Here is a 22168-nt window from a genome sequence, read left to right as displayed (position 1 = left end):
TATGTAATGTCAGGCAGGTCTACCATTAAAACATGGTCCCGACCACAACAAAACAGGAGATACAATTTATACTTCAGTTAAAACCAACATCCAAGACTAACTACATCTGTGCATAAGTTATAACTTAAGGTCAGCAATCTAAGTGTACAATCCCCATTTTAGACCAAGCAAAACTTCCGGCTTCCACGTCAGGATACATCCAATTCCACTAGTATTTGAGAAATATTCGGCCAATGTAGAGCCTTATAAAATAAATACATTTGTATGCAGTGGTTATATACAGTAAAAGCAACCATTTGTACATTAAAACATCTAAAACAACCACCATCTCCAAGTGCCAGACATTTGTGTAGGCTTCCAAATAGGTGCATAACTAAATACAAGAAGGTATGATTTTGTTTGGCTTTATTTTGCACAAAAATGTTTTGGGGTTTAAGGGAATGACCTCCCCTAATCCCTCCTGTAATGTACTGCTCAATGTTCCATCTCAGATACGAGAAAGTGTTTGTTCTGCCCTGGGTCATATCCAATCATGCCCCTATGCCATAGGTTTTTAAATCAGGTTTTACAAAAGTTACTTCCTAAAACTAAAAAAAGTCACATTTGGGCTGTTTTAGTGTGCAAATTACAAACATGGCTTCTAAATACAGACTATAACATTCAGATTCTATGCCTACCTACAAGAGGCCTGCAAAGTGAAGGATGTTGAGTGAACCAAGTATTCTAACTAACTTTTGATAAATATAAAAATTCTTTGTTGTACAGTTATTTGATTGTGAACTGCTTAGGTTTAAAGGGGTATAAGCTCTTAACTACCTATTACTAGTAAATAGTCCAAGTTCATGTGAAGCATCCATTATATATATATATATAATGGATGCTTCACATGAACTTGGACTATTTACTAGTAATAGGTAGTTAAGAGCTTATACCCCTTTAAACCTAAGCAGTTCACAATCAAATAACTGTATATAAAGTACATAAAGTTATGAATGCCGACTTAGTGTGCCACATTTACTTGCCACTTCAGCATAAAATCTCTCTATATAAAACCCTAAACGCGCATGCGTTGACGACAGATCGTGATTCCTGGGGTGTGCTTCTGTGCCAGTCCTCACGGCGCCTGCGCTAGCTGGAGGCGTATGCAGTGGCTGGAGGCGCATGAGCGTGCAGCTCTTTCAATAGCGGTCGGCTTCAGGCGCATGCGGCTGTGTTTGGTAGTTTGTCGGTCCCCTATTAGTTGCGCCTAGAGGACCGGCAGGAGAGTGGCAGTTGCGGTGGCGGTTTCACAATGGCGGCACCGGCAGTTTGTCCCCTGTTAGTTGCGGCAGGAGAGTGTCCGAGAGAGGGCTCCGTTTTGAAGCTGTGGCTCTCATTGAACTGCCAGTTGGCCAGCTCCCTTGCCGGAGTTATTTTTCAGTTTACAGGTGCCGCCGCAGCTCCTCTCTCGAGCCGCACCTACGTCAGAGAAGACTTCCGATGCAGGGGATCGTTAGGAGCCGCCGCCACACCTTTAAACTTAAAAATAACTGGCAAGGGAGCCGGCCAGACCGCGGGAAGTGTAGGGGGGGATGGAGAAATCCTGCTGCTGCACAGGGAAATGGAGGGAGAGGGAATGCTGTGGCTGCTGCACAAGGAAGTGGGGGGTTGAGGAAAAAAAATGCTGCTGCACAAGGACATGGAGGGGGAGGGAATGCTGCTTCGGCTTCTGCACAGGGAAATAGGGAGGGAGACAGAAAGAAAGGAAGAAAGACAGGGGCAGGGAGAGACGGAAAGAGACAGAGAAAGGGGGACAGGGAGTGAGACAGACAGAAAGAAAGACAGCGGGAGGGAGGGAGAGAGACAGAAAGAAAGGCAGACATTTTAGTGCCCGTTAATGTAATGGGCTTAAAGACTAGTGTATATAATATTGTCACATGTACAAGTGACAGCAAGGTGAATTAAGCGCTATTTTACAATGTGTGCATAGTTTGTATACAGTATATAAACAAGGGGCAGACACATGGGCAAGACTTCCATACATGGAAACTACAGAGCACTTAGGTCTCCGCTACATCTACACCAGATCCATGGCTGGTTTAACTGTAGCTATATAAGTGATGAGTAACTGGTATCAGCATGTGTTTCTACTGTAGAACATAAGCATATGTTACCATCTTGGGACAGACTGAAGGTCCATAAAGTCCAGTACCTCCAACAGTAGCCAACCCAGGTCACTAGCACTGGGAGCCCAGATGCTATTATACAACAGGTCCTCAACTGTATGGCCACCAGGGTGCCCGCTTCAATGGCATAGCCACAGGAGGCTCAGGCCCTCTCCAAAATCATGGTACTAATGCGTGGCTGACAAGGTTTTTGTCAGCAAAAAAAAAAAAAAAAATTCCTGCCAGGGTCTCCTGTTGTCTGAGCAGAGTTTAGCAAGGTTCTCAAGCCTGCGATGCCATCAATGTATAGAATGCAATTGAGCTGACCATGCATGAAGTACTTCCTTGCTCCTCAGGCAGCATTGCCCTAGGTCTTAGGTATTTTCAAGCCCTGTTAGCCAGTCAGTAAATATCTAATGGGAGTGAAGGGGGGTAGAGAACAGGAAATGCAAACCACCCCTCTCATTCTAAAATTAAATTCTGGCTATGCATCTAGCCTGCTTATAGAACTGCTTTTGTGTACAAAATGAAGCCAAATGCTGAAATAAGGAGCTTTCCAAATGCTACGTTCTACTGGTAAATCTTTCCGGAATACTGCTTTAAAAAAAGGGATAATTTATCGACTATACATTTATATGTCGAAACAGAGAACCACTAACAGCTCAGCCTAGTGAGCAACCCCCCCCCCAAAAAAAAAACCACCAAACAAACAGAATATACAACAAAGTGGCAACTATATATCTAATTGCATAGCATAGCACCTACTTATGGTATTACCCTTTAATCCTATTACATTAAATGCCAAACAGCATAAAAGTATGCCAGTTTATCCAGAAGTAGCTTCCTTATTTTAGCAGTTTTGAATAAATCATCCTGTTTGTGGACAAGACTACCAGAAAGACCAATTGGTCTATTTTATCCATCTATTACAACAGTTTCAAGATGCTGGACCACAAGCCAGCCTTCCTTCATGGAGCATCTCAGTCTCTGCACAAGCACGCGTGTACCAGTGAAGGCGCTCACTCATGCAGTTCAAGTACCAAAATGTGAAAGATCAACAGCTGCTACATTTGTTAAGCCAAATATGGAGTAAAACACAATTGTCTTCACGATACCTCCTTATATTCACTGATCCAGTAGAGTCTCTCAGTTACAGAATCGAGCATCAGGCCAACTGTCTCTTCCATTGGAACAGCCACCAGCACATATCTGTCAGAGCCATCCATTCCAGCAGCCTCTATGCAAGTGTTTCCTTTATTGCCAAAATTTACCCAATACATATACCTGCAAAGATATGAAGCAGCCAAATTTAAGCTACTGCAGTTACAGACAAGTTACGTCACTTGTTTTCCTTTGCTCATTAGTATAGACTGCAAAATATATATAAATGGCCATTACAAGAAGAGATCTGAATGAGGTTTTGTAGCAGACAAGTTCTGCTATAAAAAAAACATTAAAAGCCCCAATTAGTGACTAGGTGAGCTGCCTATAAGTGCAGTTCTTGAAAGACATTCAAAGTCAACAATTAAGTCATGTCAGCATTGACTCATGCACTCAAGACAAGCCACCTGAAAGATATTTGTGTTATGATGTGGCAAGGGCAGAGAAAATAATTTTCCGAGGAAGACCACACAAAAATTTTATTTTCCTCAGACCTCCAACTCTATGCACCTAACATTGGAGAGCTTCAGATTTCAGCAGCATTAGAAGTGGCAGAGGAAGTCCTCCCCTTGAGTTCTGCTCATAATCATTTGCTACCCTAAGCCTTTCAGGTCACAGCTCGAAACTATAGAAAAATGGGTTACAACCCATAAGTTGAAGATAAACAAAACTAAGTTTCTTTGGCTAGATTGAATCTTACCACACTGGTCAAAGTAATTACATGTTTGATATGCAAACTAGAGGCTTTGTGCATTCAATTAGATAATTTGAGCTTGGAGCAACAAGTTAATAAATGGGGGGGTTAAAGAAATTATGGGTAGTTTGGAAATATTTTGATAAGTCAGTTTTTGCACTTATGGTTCAAATGTTTTTAATCTAATTACTTTTCTGGCATAAGTAGTCCAGGGATCTCAAAGTCCCTCCTTGAGGGCCGCAATCCATTCGGGTTTTCAGGATTTCCCCAATGAATATGCATTGAAAGCAATGCATGCACATAGATCTCATGCATATTCATTGGGGAAATCCTGAAAATCTGACTGGATTGCGGCCCTCAAGGAGGGACTTTGAGACCCCTGAGTTAGTCTGTTTTTCTGATTTATTGTAACTGCTTTGCTATTTGTTTAAAGTGGTATATGAAGAATTATTCCTTCCCAGGGAGTACTACAATATTGTTTATTTAGGATATGCTTATCTTTTTTTTCTATGATCATTTCTGCCTTTATATCCCTTTGTTTCTCTTTTGTGTTCCCACCATATGTGTTTTTCCCTAAATGTTTCTTCTTTCTTTAAAGATTGTAGCTCATCCTCCTCGCCTTCTGTATCAGTTATGAATTAGAACGTATATAATTTGTATTCAATTGTATAAAAAGCTTTGTTTTGTCCCTTATTTTTAAAAATGTTACAGGCATTGAAGTATATGATATTGCATATACAACAAACCTTAAGAAAACTTGAAACTTCTCTAAATGATAGAATTACACCATATTTCATTAAATTACATTGGTTGCTAGTAAATATAGGATTTTTTTTAAAGCTTTGTATTATGCTATATTTTGTGGAATTGATTTTGTTATTAGCAGAAGACCAGGTCATATTGCATGGAGCAATTAGATCATTTATGCCCATTGCTGTTGATAGCAATGGACACATATGCAGAAAAATGTCATCAATGCTAGAAAAAAAAAAAAGCCCATTCTCTTTTGCTGCACCCCGACCACTCCCCTTCTCAGCAGTGACCCCCCTCACCTCAGATGAGCTGGAGGGACATGAACACTCTCCTCCCAGCTATTGCTGCATAGTCTAAAATGGGAATTTCCCTTCCCCGGTGCATCTTGGGATGGGGAGGGGCCTGAGGCTCCAATTGGCTTAGGTTGTTTAAGGCCCATCCCATATGAGGGGCCATGACTCTGCATTTTTAAAGGATCCAGAGGGATCATTTCAATGTTTAAGAGCCCATTTGCATGTCAGTGTCAGACTGCTAGAAACTTCACTAAAAACAGATAATCCGCCATTAGACTGCGTACAGTCTAAACGGCTGGAAAACAGTTTAGCGACTGTTAAACTTTTGAGAATCTAGCCCTAAGTGTTTCAATGGATGTGCAATTATACACTAAAAGTAGTGTACTGAAGTGGTACGATCTAGCTGTTTTGGCCATGTCTACTTAATGATGTTACCCAGAATCTGATCTCTTGCCTGATTACTGCAGTATGTCTAGCCAAGCTTGCCCCAGACTGATTAGTTGGTCCAGAATATGGTAGCCAGATTACTGAGAAGGGGATACCAGATTACATATCTAATAAATTGTTGTAAATCGGCATGTCAATGCGGATCCTAATGTAATTGTTGTGAACCGCCTAGAACTCGAAGGTTATGGCGGTATATAAGAATAAAATTATTATTATTATATACAGAATAAACTGCAGAAGTTTTTTTTTTAATTTTAAGTTGTGGGGGGTCTCACTATTCCTACTGTTTTAAATGCTTTACAATGGGATTGTGTGCAGGTTTTATTTAAGGGCTTGATCATGTTTTAAATTTGGCATGTTAAAGGAAATTTGGGATAAATGTATACAAGTTATGGATTTATAGGTGCTCCATGACAGAGAGGATTTAGAGCAATGGACCAAGGGTTCTAGAAAGGGTTTGCATGATTGCCAATTGCTGTGGGGTTGCTATGTATATTAAGTGTCATACTTTTTGCCAAATTAAATTGGATCAGGTTATTAAATTTTGGCTTAAGATAAGTGTGTTTTGAGTCTATGGCCGTCTTTCTAATTTAGGATGTTTAAGACAATGGGGTATTTTATTATTTTTATTAAGGCACAGAGACTAGCTAGATGCCCAAAGCAGTCAGTACAAAAATGTGGCACATTTTTCCCTACCAAGTCAAAAAAAAAAAAACCAAAACATACCAAAGGGAACATGAAACATACCATAAGGCATAAACAGGGAGTGAAAGCATGAATGTTAATCAAAAATAAACACATCCCTCAAAAATAAACTTGCTTATAATAAAGCTTTACATATGGTAGGATTAGCTCAGAGACAAGGAGGGTTAATCAAGGGGGGATATTGGCAATGATTGGGTGGCGAGGTGGTTGGGGTTTCTGCCACATTTATTGCCCCTCCGTGTCTGAGCTAATCCTACCATATGTAAAGCTTTATTATAAGCAAGCTTTTTTATTTTTGAGGGATGTGTTATTTTTTTATTAACATTTTTCCCTACCGCCATGCACACCCTCTAGTGTTCACTGCCTACCTTTTTGCTGGAAACACAATTAGTTGTTGTGGTACTAGATTCTTTTCTAGAATCTTGATATATCCCCTTCTGTCACTCAGTCCAGCATATATGCTATTGTGAAGGTTGCTTGACCAATAAAGCAGACCAGTGAGCCAGTCCACTGCTATACTGTTAACTCCTGCAATGTCTAGGATAAACAGGAAAACAAAAATATATCATTAATATATGATCACAGCAGTAACAGTTTCGCATATATTTAACCCTCAATACTACAGATACATCAGGGAGGGTAAGGGTAATGGACATTGCCTCTCTGTGGTACAAACTAAAGTGGTTTACATTATATGCAAGTACTTTGTCTCTAGTAAGTTAAAGCTAATGTTACCATATGGCTCCAGAAAAGGAGGACAGATTTGAGACATTACTGCTCCTGAAAGCAATGGAAGTAAAACCTGATGTCTCAATCTGTCCTCCTTTTCTGGAGCTCTATGGCAACCCAAGTTCAAGCTAAATTTTTGTACCAAAAGCAATGGAGGGTTAAGTGTCAGCCCAATGTCACGAGTATTGTTGGCATTGCAATTGAAAAATAAACCCTGACCTCCCCCTCTAGTTTGACATGACTAGCTCTAAAAACCCAGACTGTTCTGTATTGTTCTCTGCTTTGAGTTAGAATAGTCCATACTAAGTCAAGGATAGGGAGAAAGATTTAGTAGGATAGAGTAAAAGACTAGTTCTGAGGATAGTAAAAACAAGATGGGCAGTATAGGAGAGGCAAGGTTTAGAAAGTTTTCTACTCATCCCCAATTCAATAAGCTGGATCTCAACCAGCTTGGAGGGGGGGGGGGGGCTTTGGTAAAAAGGTTATCCTATTATATTTTTCCAGTTATTGTACTCTACACTGAATGGTCTTCGGCCAATAACTAAAAACTGTTTATTCCACAGCTCTTAAAAAGGTTTCCTTAATGCCACCCAATCTTTTGAAAGGTTGCCGATCTAGATCCGTAAGCCTAAATTACCACTTAGTGAATTTGCCCAAATACCATCTAAATCAGTATTACAAAAAAAAAAAAAAAAGAAAAGCATAAAATACGATGGTCTTCAGTTGAAACACCTTTAGCAGAAGACCCCGATCCCCCCAACACAGGCTGTTGTTGGCAATATGCCTATTTCAGGCATCTGTGCTAGGCAGTGGTGCCGTCAGAAAAACCAGGAGAAAACCCACACATTATAACCAAAGAAACAAAATCACAGTGGAGATTAAACGATGTTGGTGTGCAATTTCACAATTGAGAAAAATCTGTGCAATGGCTTGACAAGCATGTTGGTTCGGCCAGTATGGCCTGCCTCAGGAGCCTTATTGCTAATGTAATATACCTTGTATGATGTAGCATAAAATTGATGGAAAACTCTGCAGAATGCTATGGGCAATTTTAGAAGATCGTTCCAGACCTATGTGTGTGCAGAGGTCTATAGCGATCTTCTAAAAGCACCTACATCATACAAGGGATATTATATTAGCAATAAGGCTCTGAGGTAGAGGTGCTACCGTAAAATGGCAGTGTGCTTATGATCACCAGCCACACCAACACTGTTCCCTCTGAGTAGGAATCCTCCCAACTGCTTGTCTGCCAGTAGAGTGATGCTTCAATACGTTTTCAGTTACTAGGAACAGGCAAGTTCCCTAAGAGTCCAGCAGAGCTTGCCTCTCCTTCACTATCAGGGGATTATGATGGTGAACCTGCACACCCTTAGGAGGACTGTATGTCGAGGACTCCAATCAACTTAGAAGAGTCCACCCAACAGACTAGTGATGCAACCCTCTTTCCAGCCATTTGGCCACTGCAGAAGCTATGCCTTGTGCATACACCTTCATTTTCACAAGGCTGCTGCAGGTGGTCCAGGCAGCCCATTTTGAGATTAGAACCAGCAACTTGGGATTGCTCCTGCCCCAACTAGGCCACTGGAACACCAGGGCTTTAATGTGGTCTCTGGGTGGGTTGGCCTATGGATTGAAGAGCAGCACTGATTCTGTTTCAGTCAAAAATGCAGCAGCTAATGACTAAAAGCTTCCTAGTGGCAAGATGCGACCCTGCAGCACTTGAGACCGCTTAAGTTGCACATGGAGAATAGTAGAGATGCTCCTGTTGGGAAGTTGCAGCATGCCAGTGCTTACAGCTATACTCAGAACCTGAACCATGTTTGCACTTAGCATTGTGGAAACATTAAGTAGGCAAACAATGGGTATGTGACCAATTTCAGAACCTTTTCAGCTGCTGTCCAAATCACCCATGAACTGTGCACTTAGAAGCAGACCCTTCAACCAGTCAACATGCTCTTGTGATGTTTGCCAGTTGTGATTAAGGAAAACTCAGTGGAGTTACAAGTCAAAAAGCTATCGATTTGACTATTGGTCCTGCTGGTGGCCACAAAACTGAATGGGAAGATCAGAAAATGCATATGCTGGAACCCAGTAAGCCATAGCAACCCTGGAAGATAGTCTTCCAAGTTTACATCCGTTTGCCTGCCTTGGTGTTTCTGGTATGTAGCTCTAAATTAGTTGGCCATGTTTGAGACTTTTGGAAGTCAGTTTCTCTTAAAAAGATTTAGTACATCTTCACAATGCAGGATCTGGCCTGAGAGGTGTAGCTTGTATCAGCCTATGGCTGTGGAAATACTAGTCATCTACACCATTTATTTCTTCAATTAAATAAAAATAACACTTTACAAATAAGGGGGGGGGAGGAGGAAAGCAGGACATATCTAAAGTCAATAGAATATCACATCAAATTCTAATAGTCCACATCATAAGAATGAGGGTTTGCACGATTGCTGTGGAGTTTTGCTGTACAGCATATATTGTCCACAGTTGTGAGCAGGTTATTAAATTTTGGCTTCAACACAATGTAAAAAAGTTAAAGAAAAGAATTACACAATATTCAAGAAAGTCTCGATTTTTTAAATTTCAAAAGAGTAATTCTTTAGAACTCTATTCTGCTCTGCAAGGTCCTAGGTGCTTTTACGTTTGCTATTTGGTGTGCACTCTGCCCTCTCCTCGATGCTTTGTCTAAGAACTGTGGTTCAAACTAATCAGGAGAAGTAATTCTTCCTATCGTCTGATATTAATTATTCAACTCCCTTAGGAAGATAATGCAAATTAGGAAGTTAATTATATCCTTCAAATACTTGTGAAAATTCTCTTGGTGAAAGTGTGTAATAGGAAAGTTAAATAGCCTCATGTTACAAGCCCTTGCTGCATTTTCCAATGCTCCCATCTGAATATGAATAATTAAGTTGCCCTTGGTAGCAGCCACCAGTGCTAAATTACTTATGTTGCTTCAGTTTTTGCAGTTTCTTCAGAAAACCTAAACAATCATGGAGTTTCTCCATTTTGAAATTAGTTGAACCTATAATTCTTCAATGCAAGCTCACCCTCAATTGTCACCTTGCATAGAATTAACAGAAGTCACTGAAATTTTTTTGAAAGTTTCATTGGGACAGGAAGAAAATATGTTCCTAGTTTCTGTTGAAACACCAAGGAGATCTATAGGGGAAGCTTCCCCCATCCCAGGGGTAGGCAATTCCAGTCCTCGAGAGCCAGAGCTAGGTCAGGTTTTCAGGATATCCACAATAAATATGCATGAGATAGATTTGCATCTCAAGGAAGCAGTGTATCCAGATCCATCTCATACATATTCATTGTGGATATCCTAAAAACCTAACCTGGCTCCAGCTCTCAAGGACCAGAAAGCAGAGTTACTTACCGTAACAGGTGTTATCCAGGGACAGCAGGCAGATATTCTTGACTGATGGGTGACGGCACCGACGGAGCCCCGGTACGGACAATTTTAGAGTGATTGCACTCTAAGAACTTGGAAAGTTCTAGCAGGCCGCACCGCGCACACGCGAGTGCCTTCCCGCCCGACGGAGGCGCGCGGTCCCCAGTTAGGATAAGCCAGCTAAGAAGCCAACCCGGGGAGGTGGGTGGGACGCAAGAATATCTGCCTGCTGTCCCTGGATAACACCTGTTACGGTAAGTAACTGTGCTTTATCCCAGGACAAGCAGGCAGCATATTCTTGACTGATGGGTGACCTCCAAGCTAACAAAAAGAGGGATGGTGGGAAGGTTGGCCATTAGGAAAACAAATTTTGCAAAACAGATTGGCCGAAGTGACCATCCCGTCTGGAGAATGCGTCCAGACAATAGTGAGATGTAAAAGTATGAACTGAGGACCAAGTGGCAGCCTTGCAGATTTCCTCAATAGGAGTGGAACAGAGGAAAGCTACAGATGCTGCCATAGCTCTAATTCTATGGGCCGTGACAGAACCTTCCAGAGTCAGTCCGGTCTGAGCATAACAGAAAGAAATGCACGCTGCGAGCCAATTGGACAGCGTACGTTTAGAAACAGGATGTCCCAATTTATTCGGATCAAAGGACAGAGAGTTGAGGGAATGATCTGTGGGGCTTAGTACGGTCTAAGTAGTAAGTTAAAGCCCGCTTAGTCCAAAGTATGCAAAGCCTGTTCTCCAGAGTGAGAGTGAGGTTTCGGAAAGAAAACAGGCAGAACAATGGATTGGTTGAGATGGAATTCAGAGACATCCTTAGGGAGAAACTTTGGATGTGTACGCAGAACCACCTTGTCATGATGAAAGACGGTAAAGGGTGGGTCTGCTACTAGTGCATGGAGCTCACTGACCCTCCTGGCAGAGGTGAGAGCAATCAGGAAGAGAACCTTCCAAGTGAGAAATTTGAAAGAAGCCGTGGCCAAAGGTTCAAACAGAGGTTTCATTAAGGCTGAAAGAACCACATTAAGATCCCAGATCACAGGAGGAGGTTTAAGAGGTGGTTTCACATTGAAAAGTCCTCGCATGAATCTGGAGACCAAGGGATGAGCTGAAAGGAGTTTCCCATGGACTGGCTCATGAAAAGCAGCAATAGCACTGAGGTGGACTCTGATGGAAGTAGACTTGAGACCAGAATCAGACAAAGAAAGAAGGTAATCCAACACGGTCTCCACAGCAAGGGATGTAGGATTATGATGATGAAGAAGACACCAGGAAGAAAACCGTGTCCACTTCTGATGGTAACATTGCAGAGTGGCCGTTTTCCTGGAGGCATCCAGAACAGAACGAACGGGCAGAGATAAGAGTATCATTTGAAGTCAGCCCGAGAGATACCAGGCTGTCAGGTGCAGAGACTGGAGGTTGGGATGCAGAAGGGTCTCCTGATGTTGTGTGAGCAGAGAAGGAAATTGTGGAAGTAGAATAGGTTCCCTGGAACTGAGTTGAAGTAGAAGGGAGAACCAATGTTGCCTGGGCCACCGTGGCGCAATCAGAATCATGGTGGCCTGTTCCCTCTGGAGCTTGAACAAGGTCCTGAGCAGGAGAGGCAGAGGAGGGAAAGCATACAGGAAGAGATTGGACCAATCCAGGAGAAATGCATCCGCTGCCAGACGGTGAGGAGAGGAGAGTCTGGAGCAGAAGTGGGGCAGCTGATGATTGTGAGGAGCTGCAAAGAGGTCTATCTGAGGAGTGCCCCACTGAGCGAAGATGGACTGCAGAGTAAAAGGATCGAGTGTCTACTCGTGAGGCTGGAGAATTCTGCTGAGCTTGTCCGTTAAGGAATTCTGTTCTCCCTGAATGTAGATAGCTTTTAGGAATAGGTGGTGATCTGTGGCCCAAGCCCAAATCTTCTGGGCTTCCTGGCACAAGAGACGAGAGCCCGTCCCACCCTGCTTGTTGATGTAGTACATCGCAACTTGATTGTCTGTGCACAGTAGAAGGACCTGAGGAAAGAGAAGATGCTGGAAGGCCTTGAGGGCATAAAACATCGCTCTGAGTTCCAGGAAGTTGATGTGATGTTTCATTTCCTGGGCTGTCCAAAGTCCTTGAGTTTGGAATTCATTCAAATGAGCTCCCCAGGCATAAGGGGAGGCGTCGGTGGTGATGACAAGTTGATGAGGAGGTAGATGGAACAAAAGACCTCTGGAGAGATTTGAGGATATCAACCACCATTGTAGAGACTGATGAAGAGAGGATGTCACAGATGTGTCGTGAGCAAGGATCCGTCGCTTGGGACCACTGGGTCGCTAGGGTCCATTGAGGAGTGCGTAGGTGGAGACGTGCGAAGGGTGCGACATGAACTGTGGAGGCCATGTGACCCAAGAGTATTATCATTTGCTTGGCAGAGATGGAACGTTGATGAAGCACCTGCTGACACAGAGATTGGAGAGTGTGAAGATGGTTGGACGGCAGAAAAGCTCTCATGAGGACTGTGTCCAGCACCGCTCCAATGAATTGAAGTCTCTGAGTGGGGATAATATGAGATTTGGGTAGATTGATCTCGAACCCCAGAAGTTGTAGAAACATGATGGTCTGGTTAGTGGCCTGGAGTACTATCTGAGAAGAATTGGCCTTTATCAACCAATCGTCCAGGTAAGGAAACGCCTGAAGGTGGTGGGAACGTAGAAAGGCGGCCACCACAATCAGACATTTGGTGAACACTCTTGGAGAGGAGGCCAGACCGAAGGGTAGCACCTTGTATTGGTAATGACAATGGCTGAACATGAAGCGGAGGTACTGTCTGGAGGCCAGATTGACCGGTATGTGAGTGTATGTTTCTTTGAGATCTAGGGAACATAGCCAGTCGCCTTGATTGAGAAGAGGATAAAGAGTAGCTAGAGAAAGCATCTTGAATTTCTCTTTTACCAAGCATTTGTTGAGATCGCGAAGATCTAAAATGGGTCTGAGATCTCCTGTCTTTTTGGGAACTAGAAAGTAGCGGGAGTAAAATCCCTGCCCCTTTTGATCCAGAGGAACCTCCTCTATGGTGTTCAGAAGAAGGAGGGATTGAACCTCTTGAAGGAGGGAAGACTGAGAAGTGTTCAAAGCAGACTCTCTTGGCAGACTTTGGGCAGGAAGAGTCTGGAAATTGAGAGAGTAGCCGTAGCGGATGATGTTGAGGACCCACTGATCCGAGGTGATGATTTCCCAGCAGCTTATGAAATGAGTAAGGCGTCCTCCTATGGGCTGCTGAAGATGGGCAGAAGGAGGGAGACTGGCTATGTCCTGGAGAACCAAGTCAAAAGGGTTGAGTTGATTTCTGTGAAGGGGGAGGTTTCACCTGCTGTTGCTGCTGTGCTGGTCTAGCAGCTTGCCTCTGTTGTTGCCTCTGACGCCTGGGTTGCTGCTGGGTCTGAGGTAAAGGACGAGCCACAAATCTACGTTGATTGTTGGCGAAAAGGCCTAGTAGGTGGTGGGGTCTTCTTCTTTGTCTTTAAGGAGAGTGTCCCATCGAGTCTCATGAGCTGAGAGTTTCTGAGTAGTGGAGTCCATGGATTCTCCAAACAGCTCATCCCCCAAACAAGGTGCATTGGCCAGTCGATCTTGATGATTGACATAGAGTTCTGAAACTCTAAGCCAGGCCAGTCGCCACATAGCTACCGACATAGCCGTGGCCCTAGAGGTCAGCTCAAAGGTGTCATAGATTGATCTGACCATGAACTTGTGCAGTTGTAAAAGCGATGAAGTTTGGCGAAAGGCAGATTTTTTACGGTCAGGGAGATATTTCTCAAAAGATGACAAAGTCTGAATGAGATGCTTAAGGTAAAAAGAAAAATGGAAAGCATAGTTCCCTGATCTATTTGCTAGCATCGCATTTTGATACAACCTCTTGCCAAACTTATCCATGGCCTTACCTTCTCTGCCAGGAGGGACAGAAGCGTATACACTAGCCCCTGTGGATTTCTTTAAAGTAGATTCCACCAGTAAGGACTCATGGGGGAGTTGCGGCTTGTCAAAGCCTGGAATAGGTATGACCTTATATAAGGAGTCCAGTTTGCGGGGAGCTCCTGGGATGGTCAAGGGTATCTCTAGATTTTTGTAAAATGTCTCTTAATATGTCATGGAGAGGCAGTTTGAGAAATTCCCTTGGAGGCTGGTCAAAATGAAGAGCATCAAGAAATGCCTTGGATTTTTTGGATTCAGCCTCCAAGGGAATAGAGAGAGATTCACACATCTTTGAGAAAAGAGGTAAAAGAAGTTGCATCAGGTTTAGAGGATAGATCCAAAACAGAAGGATCCTCTTCTCCTGATGAACACTCTCCCTCTGAGAGAAGAGGGTCCTCCGAATCGCCCCACAGATCAGGGTCCCGCACTTGAAAAGTGCGGTCTCGGAATTCCGGTGTGGAGGGTTCTAGGTGTCGAGTTTTATGCATCGACTTCCCAGACCTCTGTGAAACGGTACCGGGAGATGTTATAGGCTGTGTCGGCGCCGATGTTTGAACAGCCTGGTGTAAGGATCTCGGTTCTGGCGCTAAGACTGGCATAGATACCGAGGAAGTAGTATGCATCGGTACCGACAAGGTGGATGCCGACAAAGGAGGCTGCTCCACTGTCGGTACCGGAGGCTCAGACCGGACCGGGACTGGAAGGCTCGGTGTCAGAAGGGCAGGTAACAGCTGCTGTAGTTGTTCTTTAAGCTGTACTTGCAGGACGGCGGCAATGCGCTCGTCCAGTGAAGGCACCGGTACTGCTTTTTTCTTCTGCGGTACCTTGGGTGCCGCTCTACACTCCGAAGAGGAACCCGATGTCGAGGGGCTTACCTCAATCGGAGCGGAGCGCTTCCGCAGGCGCCTCGAGGTCGGCAGGATTGGGCTCGCTGCCACTGAGACCGGAGGGCGCTCCAGCGGGGAAGGCTTCTTAGCCGGCTTACCTGAAGGGTGCGACACCAGCGCGGTGTCGACGAGGCAGGTGCCGACTGCGTCGGGGTCGAAATGGGGACCGATGCCGCCGAATCCGACATCTCGGTACCAAACAATAATCGCTGTTGGATTTGTCGATTTTTTAAAGTTCTCTTTTTAAGAGTGGCACAGCGGGTGCAAGTAGACGCTCGATGGTCAGGACCAAGACACTGTAGACACCAGTTGTGCAGGTCTGTGAGTGAAATTGGTCGAGCGCACCGCTGGCACTTCTTAAACCTGGGTTGAGGGGCATGAATGTAAAAATGGCTTCAGCCAAATCGAAGGCCGAGGCCTCGATGGTGGCAACAGGCCCTGCTGGGGCGAAACCGAAAAAATGAAAGAAAAACGAATTAAGTTTTTTGCTTTTTTTTTAACAAAGAAAAGAAAATAAAATGAGGGAAACAATATTTCCCAACGAGTTTACGCGAGCGGGAAGGCGAAAATAGAAAAGTTTTCAACAGCCGTTGAAACGTGTGTCTTCTTAGCTCCGCGGAAACTAAGAAACTGGGGACCGCGCGCCTCCGTCGGGCGGGAAGGCACTCGCGCGTGCGCGGTGCGGCTTGCTAGAACTTTCCAAGTTCTTAGAGTGCAATCACTCTAAAATTGTCCGTACCGGGGCTCCGTCGGTGCTGTCACCCATCAGTCAAGAATATGCTGCCTGCTTGTCCTGGGATAAACTACCTACCCCTGCCCTATCCAAACAGCTATCGCCAATCTGTCTCAGCTGCAATCACCAATTGAAACCAGGTTTGAGATGTCAGTGTTCTACCACCTGGAGATAATAAGAGAGAGAAGGAGATGATACTCACTGATTCTGTAGCATTCACCATGTAAAACAAAACAAAAAAAGCCAAACACATGCTTCTCTTAAGCAGTAGCTGAAGCTCTGCTTTACCTCACCTTCCATTTCCCCATTCAGACAAGAGAAAATCAGAAGCAGGGTCTCGCTCCTCAGGAAGGTCTGAAGGGGCTCCAAAAGGGGCAAACGGCTGCATTCCACAAAGGGAGCATAGCCTTGTGGTGCTCCCTCCCAAAGGTCCCCTTCCACAGCACCAAGATATGCCTCTATCTAAGCAGTACCATTCTCTTAAATCAGTGTATCAAACTGCCGCGGCACACTAGTGCACCTTGACACTGGAGAGGAAGATGCCTCTCAAGACAAGAGGCATGCCCTGTAGGCAATCATCAGGCGCCAGCACTTATCTGCACCTCTTCCCTGTTGGCACCCCCTACTGGTGGCTCAGGGCTTGTCTAGAGGGCTTTTGCACATTTGCATGACATCACGACGATGTCCATACACTTCCGGATGCCTTGAGGTCACTATGTTTAGTGTGTGCCACGGCTTGACAGTTTGCGGGACACTCCTTTAGATAATCTTGAATCCATCTTATATGCAGACCAAAATGTATTGGTTAAAACCTGCGATGTAGCTCCAGTTCCAGAAGAGATTAAAGTCTGGGTGTAATCTTGGATTCATCTTTAAAATTTTTGCAGTTAGCAAATCACCCTGATCTTGAAAGTTAACTACTGAGATGTCATCTGCTAATTTCAGAATGGTTATGCAAAGTTGTCTTGCTGCATTTAGATTATTGTAACTTGGTTTTTGTTGTTTGCCAAACTCTTCTTTAAGAGCTCTACAGGTGGCTCAGAATACAGCTGCTAGGATAATAGCACGACTGCCTTGCTGCTCACGTTACCTGTGCTTGCAGATTTCCATTGGTTGCCAGTTACATGGAGAATACAATTTAAGATTTTGTGATGCTATTGTGAAGACTGCCTCTTGTTTTCAGGCTTATAGTGATGCACCCAAGTTTTGTTCCCTGTAACATATGTGCCAGGAAGTCTTACCACACCAGAAAGGCTGTGGAAGATTGCACATTAACCACCTTGTGCTCAGACAGCATACCTAGGCACCCCTGTACACACAACTTGCAATACTTGAGAACTTCCATGACAATGGCATATGTGGACCCGATACAGATATTCAGTTCCCTAGGCAGAACTAAAGAAATGTGCCCTGTTTTCACAAGTGACATCAGAATGACCCACTTTCTCATCAGTGACTGCTGTGTTGGGATGACAGAACGTTCATCAGGGTTTGGTGTTTCCCCAATAATCCCTTATACACCAACTAGGGTTTTGAGATCAATGCTTCCACAAGCAAATAGGGCAAAATGGGAATTTACTAGGAAAAAAGCTTTATTTCATTGTCCCTCAATTGTAGCATCTGCCTCATGACTTGAGGCTGGAAACAAATATTAAAGCATTTAAAAACCATGCTTAAAACTTTCAATAGGCATTTGGAGCAGATCTAAATGTTTCAGAAATTCATATGCATTAGAAGAAATGGCTGGACAGTTAGAATCCTCTAACATGACATGGATACAAGAGATTTGATAGCTTGACTATTTGAATCTGTATGCAAGAGTATGTTCTTGATCCTTGTTTTATATAGGCCTGTCCTATTTTAATACTGGTGTTTCTATTTTGTGATGATTTATTAAAACTTGTTATACTGCTTATTCTTTCGACAGGTCTAAGCAGTTTACAATCTACCCACTTGTACACTTATCTTGCCAATGTAGAACATATCTCTACTTTTGGAACATTTTATGAATTTCATGAGGTTTCACAGAGAATGACATGGGGAAAAATTGTCCCTGTCCCCCACCCCATCCCCACGAATTGTCTCTGCCCCAGTAAACCATCTGATCCCATCTGCACAGGCCTTGAATAGTTTTATACTGAAATGATATTAAAGTATAAAAAGAAATATTCTGTACAATTGTCAGAGCTCTGGCTGCTGAACTAGAGGAAGAGATCTTCAGCTGCCAGGGATTTGTTTATAAATCTTTAGAAACTGCTACAATACTACTTTACTCTAAAGCCAAAAAAAAAGTGAATTTCTACCTCTCTGGTTTCTACTTTCCTTATCTTATTCTTCCTTTCATTCGTCTGCCTTCTCTCTGCCTCTTCCATATGGTATCTACTCCATTTCTATGCCTCTACTAGAAACTGTCTGCCTCTCCCTTCTATCTCTTTCCTCTCCCCCCACCCCCCCCCATATTGATCTGGCACCCATCTTCACCTCCGCTCCCCCCATGGTCTGGCATCTGTTTTCCCTTCCATCTCACTCACTCCCAAGTGGTTTTTAGCATCTCTCCTTTCTTCCCTTCAGAACGGGTATCTTGTCTCCTCCTCTTCCTCCCCCCCCCCCATGCTCTGGTAACTCTCTCTGTTTACTTTTCTGTTCTTCCTTCTCAATTTTTTTTCTACCTTGTCTACTTTTTTTGCTTTCCAGTCCTCAATTTCCCTTTCATTATGTCTACCTACAGCTTGCTACCTCTTTCCCTCACCCATTCCAATATCTCACTAACTATCCTCTCCCCCAATCCAACATGTGCTCCCTTCTCCTCCCCACTTCCTTTCAGCATCTGTTCCCCTCTCTCCCCTCCCACTTCCATCCAGTGTCTGCTCCTCTCTTGCCTCCATTTCCTTCCTGCGACTGCTCCCCTCTCTACTTCTGTTCCCCTCTCCCTTCCCACTTCCATGCGGCATCTGCTCCCTCTCTTCTCCCTTTCGTCACCACTTGACCTCATCCCTTGTCAGGCCATATCCCTCCCTTTCACCTTCATGGGTGCTTTTCAGAATTGAGGTACTGAGCAACACGGATGCCACAGCCTTCTCACAGGTTGCGTGCGGCTGCCCCAAAGCTTCTTATGATGCAACTTCCTGTTTCTGCCTGGGTGGCTTGCATCAGAGATGTTTTGGGGTAGTTACACATGACTTGATAAGGCTGTGGCATCTGGGCCATTTGAAGAGAGCAGCTCTGAAAAGTAAGTGAAGGTGAGGAGTGGAAAGGGAGGTAATGCAAAGCAAATACTTTACTGTGGGGAAAGGCCTTATCCCTGTAGCTGTGGCTACGGGTCTTTTGCCCTATTCTTGTGGGTTACCTGCAACTAGCTGCAGGTAACAGTCACCATATCTCTAGTTTTACACCCTCCAACCTCAAAAACCTGATGACTGTTCACTGCTCCTCTACTGTGAGAACAGCTAAGGGCATTGCCATTTTGTATGTGGTGCCCTACAGATTTAAGCACACCATGCCATCTATTGGGCAGTGTCAACACTTACTCTAAGAATGTACCTTTCCTGCGCATGAGTGTGAAATGCCAGGAGTGTTTGTTTCATGAAACTCTTGTTCAACTTGTTCAACAAATCTCTGGCGACGGGAGTGATTCCTGGGGATTGGAGGAGAGCGGATGTGGTCCCTATTCATAAAAGTGGTCACAGGGATGAAGCAGGAAACTACAGGCTGGTGAGCATCACTTCAGTTGTTGGAAAAATAATGGAAGTTTTGCTGAAAGAAAGGATAGTGTACTTCCTTGAATCTAATGGGTTACAGGATCCGAGGCAACATGGCTTTACAAAAGGTAAATCGTGCCAAACGAACCTGATTGAATTTTTTGATTGGGTGACCAGAGAGCTGGATCGAGGACATATGCTAGATGTAATTTACTTGGATTTCAGCAAAGCCTTTGATACAGTTCCTCATAAGAGGCTGTTGAACAAACTTGAAGGGCTGAAGTTAGGACCCAAAGTGGTGAATTGGGTCAGAAACTGGCTGTCGGACAGACGCCAGAGGGTGGTGGTTAATGGAAGTCGCTCGAAGGAAGGAAAGGTGACTAGTGGAGTCCCTCAGGGTTCGGTGCTGGGGCCAATCCTGTTCAATATGTATGTAAGTGACATTGCTGAAGGGTTAGAAGGAAAAGTGTGCCTTTTTGCAGATGATACCAAGATTTGTAACAGAGTAGACACCGAAGAGGGAGTGGAAAATATGAAAAAGGATCTGCAAAAGTTAGAGGAATGGTCTAATGCCTGCCAACTAAAATTCAATGCAAAGAAATGCAGAGTAATGCATTTGGGGATTAATAATAGGAAGGAACCGTATATTCTGGGAGGAGAGAAGCTGATATGCACAGATGGGGAGAGGGACCTTGGGGTGATAGTGTCTGAAGATCTAAAGGCGAAAAAACAGTGTGACAAGGCAGTGGCTGCTGCCAGAAGGATTCTGGGCTGTATAAAGAGAGGCGGAGTCAGTAGAAGGAAGAAGGTGTTGATGCCCCTGTACAGGTCATTGGTGAGGCCCCACTTGGAGTATTGTGTTCAGTTTTGGAGACCGTATCTGGCGAAAGACGTAAGAAGACTTGAGGCGGTCCAGAGGAGGGCGACGAAAATGATAGGAGGCTTGCGCCAGAAGACGTATGAGGAGAGACTGGAAGCCCTGAATATGTATACCCTAGGGGAGATATGATTCAGACGTTCAAATACTTAAAGGGTATTAACGTAGAACAAAATCTTTTCCAGAGAAAGGAAAATGGTAAAACCAGAGGACATAATTTGAGGTTGAGGGGTGGTGATTCAGGGGCAATGTTAGGAAATTCTACTTTATGGAGAGGGTGATGGATGCCTGGAATGCGCTCCCGAGAGAGGTGGTGGAGAGTAAAACTGTGACTGAGTTCAAAGAAGCGTGGGATGAACACAGAAGATTTAGAATCAGAAAATAATATTAAAGATTGAACTAGGCCAGTTACTGGGCAGACTTGTACGGTCTGTGTCTGTGCATGGCCGTTTGGAGGAGGATGGGCAGGGGAGGACTTCAATGGCTGGGAGGGTGTAGATGGGCTGGAGTAAGTCTTAACAGAGATTTCGGCAGTTGGAACCCAAGCACAGTACCGGGTAAAGCTTTGGATTCTCGCCCAGAAATAGCTAAGAAGAAATAAAAAATAAAATAATAATTTAAATTGAATCAGGTTGGGCAGACTGGATGGACCATTCGGGTCTTTATCTGCAGTCATCTACTATGTTACTATGTTACAATTTGTTGCTACATGTAAATCTATGAGGGTGTTTCAAAGTATCTGTTATACCATTACTTTGCATATACTAAGCACTGTAAGGCATTTGCCCCTTTTGCCTGTTCCTTAGCATTTTCCAGTCAATACACAATTAAGCTCTGGAATTTGCCAGAGGTAAAGAGTTGTGTAGGGTCTGAAAAGTTCCAGAAGAAATCATTTCAAAGCCACTGCTTATCCCTGGGGGTAAGCAGCATGAAAGCTTTCTATTTTTTGGATTCCTCCCAACAAGTACTTGCAACCTGTATTTGGACTGCTAATCTGGCCCAGCATAGCCTGATCCAGGGACATGGGATCAGTATATTCTGAAGTTCTTGGAAGGAAATGTTGCCTGGGGATCCTGGTTTGATCACATGAAGTGCTGGTGGACTGGAACAAATATTGGATCCTCTACCTATGAGGATATAAAACAATTCCCAAATGAGAAAATGAGTGTTGTTCCAGTTCCTAAGAAGGGATCTTGGTAAAGATATCTTGGATAGAATTGTTCCCTACACATCATTTGAAGTCACTAAGGATCCAATGGCCAATTACAGCACCATCCCTACTTCTCTTTGTTAGGAAGAGATCTCTGTTTGAGGAAAGGCCATGTGAGAACTGGAAAGAACACCTAGTGTAGCACAGAATGAGATCTCCGAGAATACCACCAGGAAATGGCAGATACCTTCTTTGCAGATACTTTCTTGGATTTAACTTTCAGCCAACATCATTTGCCCAGTGACGGAATGGGACCAATTTTCAAACATTAAAGAGCATCTGACCTAGATCTATTTTGTAATGCGACAGTGGTTAGAGCTACAGCCTCAGCATCCCAAAGTTGTGGGTTAAACTTTCATGCTGCTCCTTGTGACCCTGGGCAAGTCACTTAACTCACTCCACACTCAAACAAAGGGACTAATCAAAAAACTCAAATATCCTTAGTGGAAATCCTGTTCTCAAAAAAAAAAAAAAAAAAAAGCAGCATAATT

General features: G+C 43.8%; 1 protein-coding gene across 1 annotated transcript in view; it reads right to left on the bottom strand.

The window, feature by feature from the left end:
* The window catches only part of LOC117346133 (low-density lipoprotein receptor-related protein 2-like), a 266925-nt gene that overhangs the window by 173062 nt on the left and 71695 nt on the right, over window positions 1-22168 (bottom strand). Inside the window, exons 9-10 of the mRNA XM_033915540.1 lie at window positions 6566-6734; window positions 3260-3428 (exon numbers count right to left, since the gene is read on the bottom strand). Of these exons, the coding sequence (XP_033771431.1) occupies window positions 3260-3428; window positions 6566-6734 (338 nt within the window). The remainder of the gene's footprint in view (window positions 1-3259; window positions 3429-6565; window positions 6735-22168) is intronic.

The sequence above is a fragment of the Geotrypetes seraphini genome, chromosome 1 (genome assembly GCF_902459505.1).
Source record: "Geotrypetes seraphini chromosome 1, aGeoSer1.1, whole genome shotgun sequence".
Lineage (NCBI taxonomy): Eukaryota > Metazoa > Chordata > Amphibia > Gymnophiona > Dermophiidae > Geotrypetes > Geotrypetes seraphini.
This window is presented reverse-complemented; position numbering and strand designations above follow the sequence as displayed.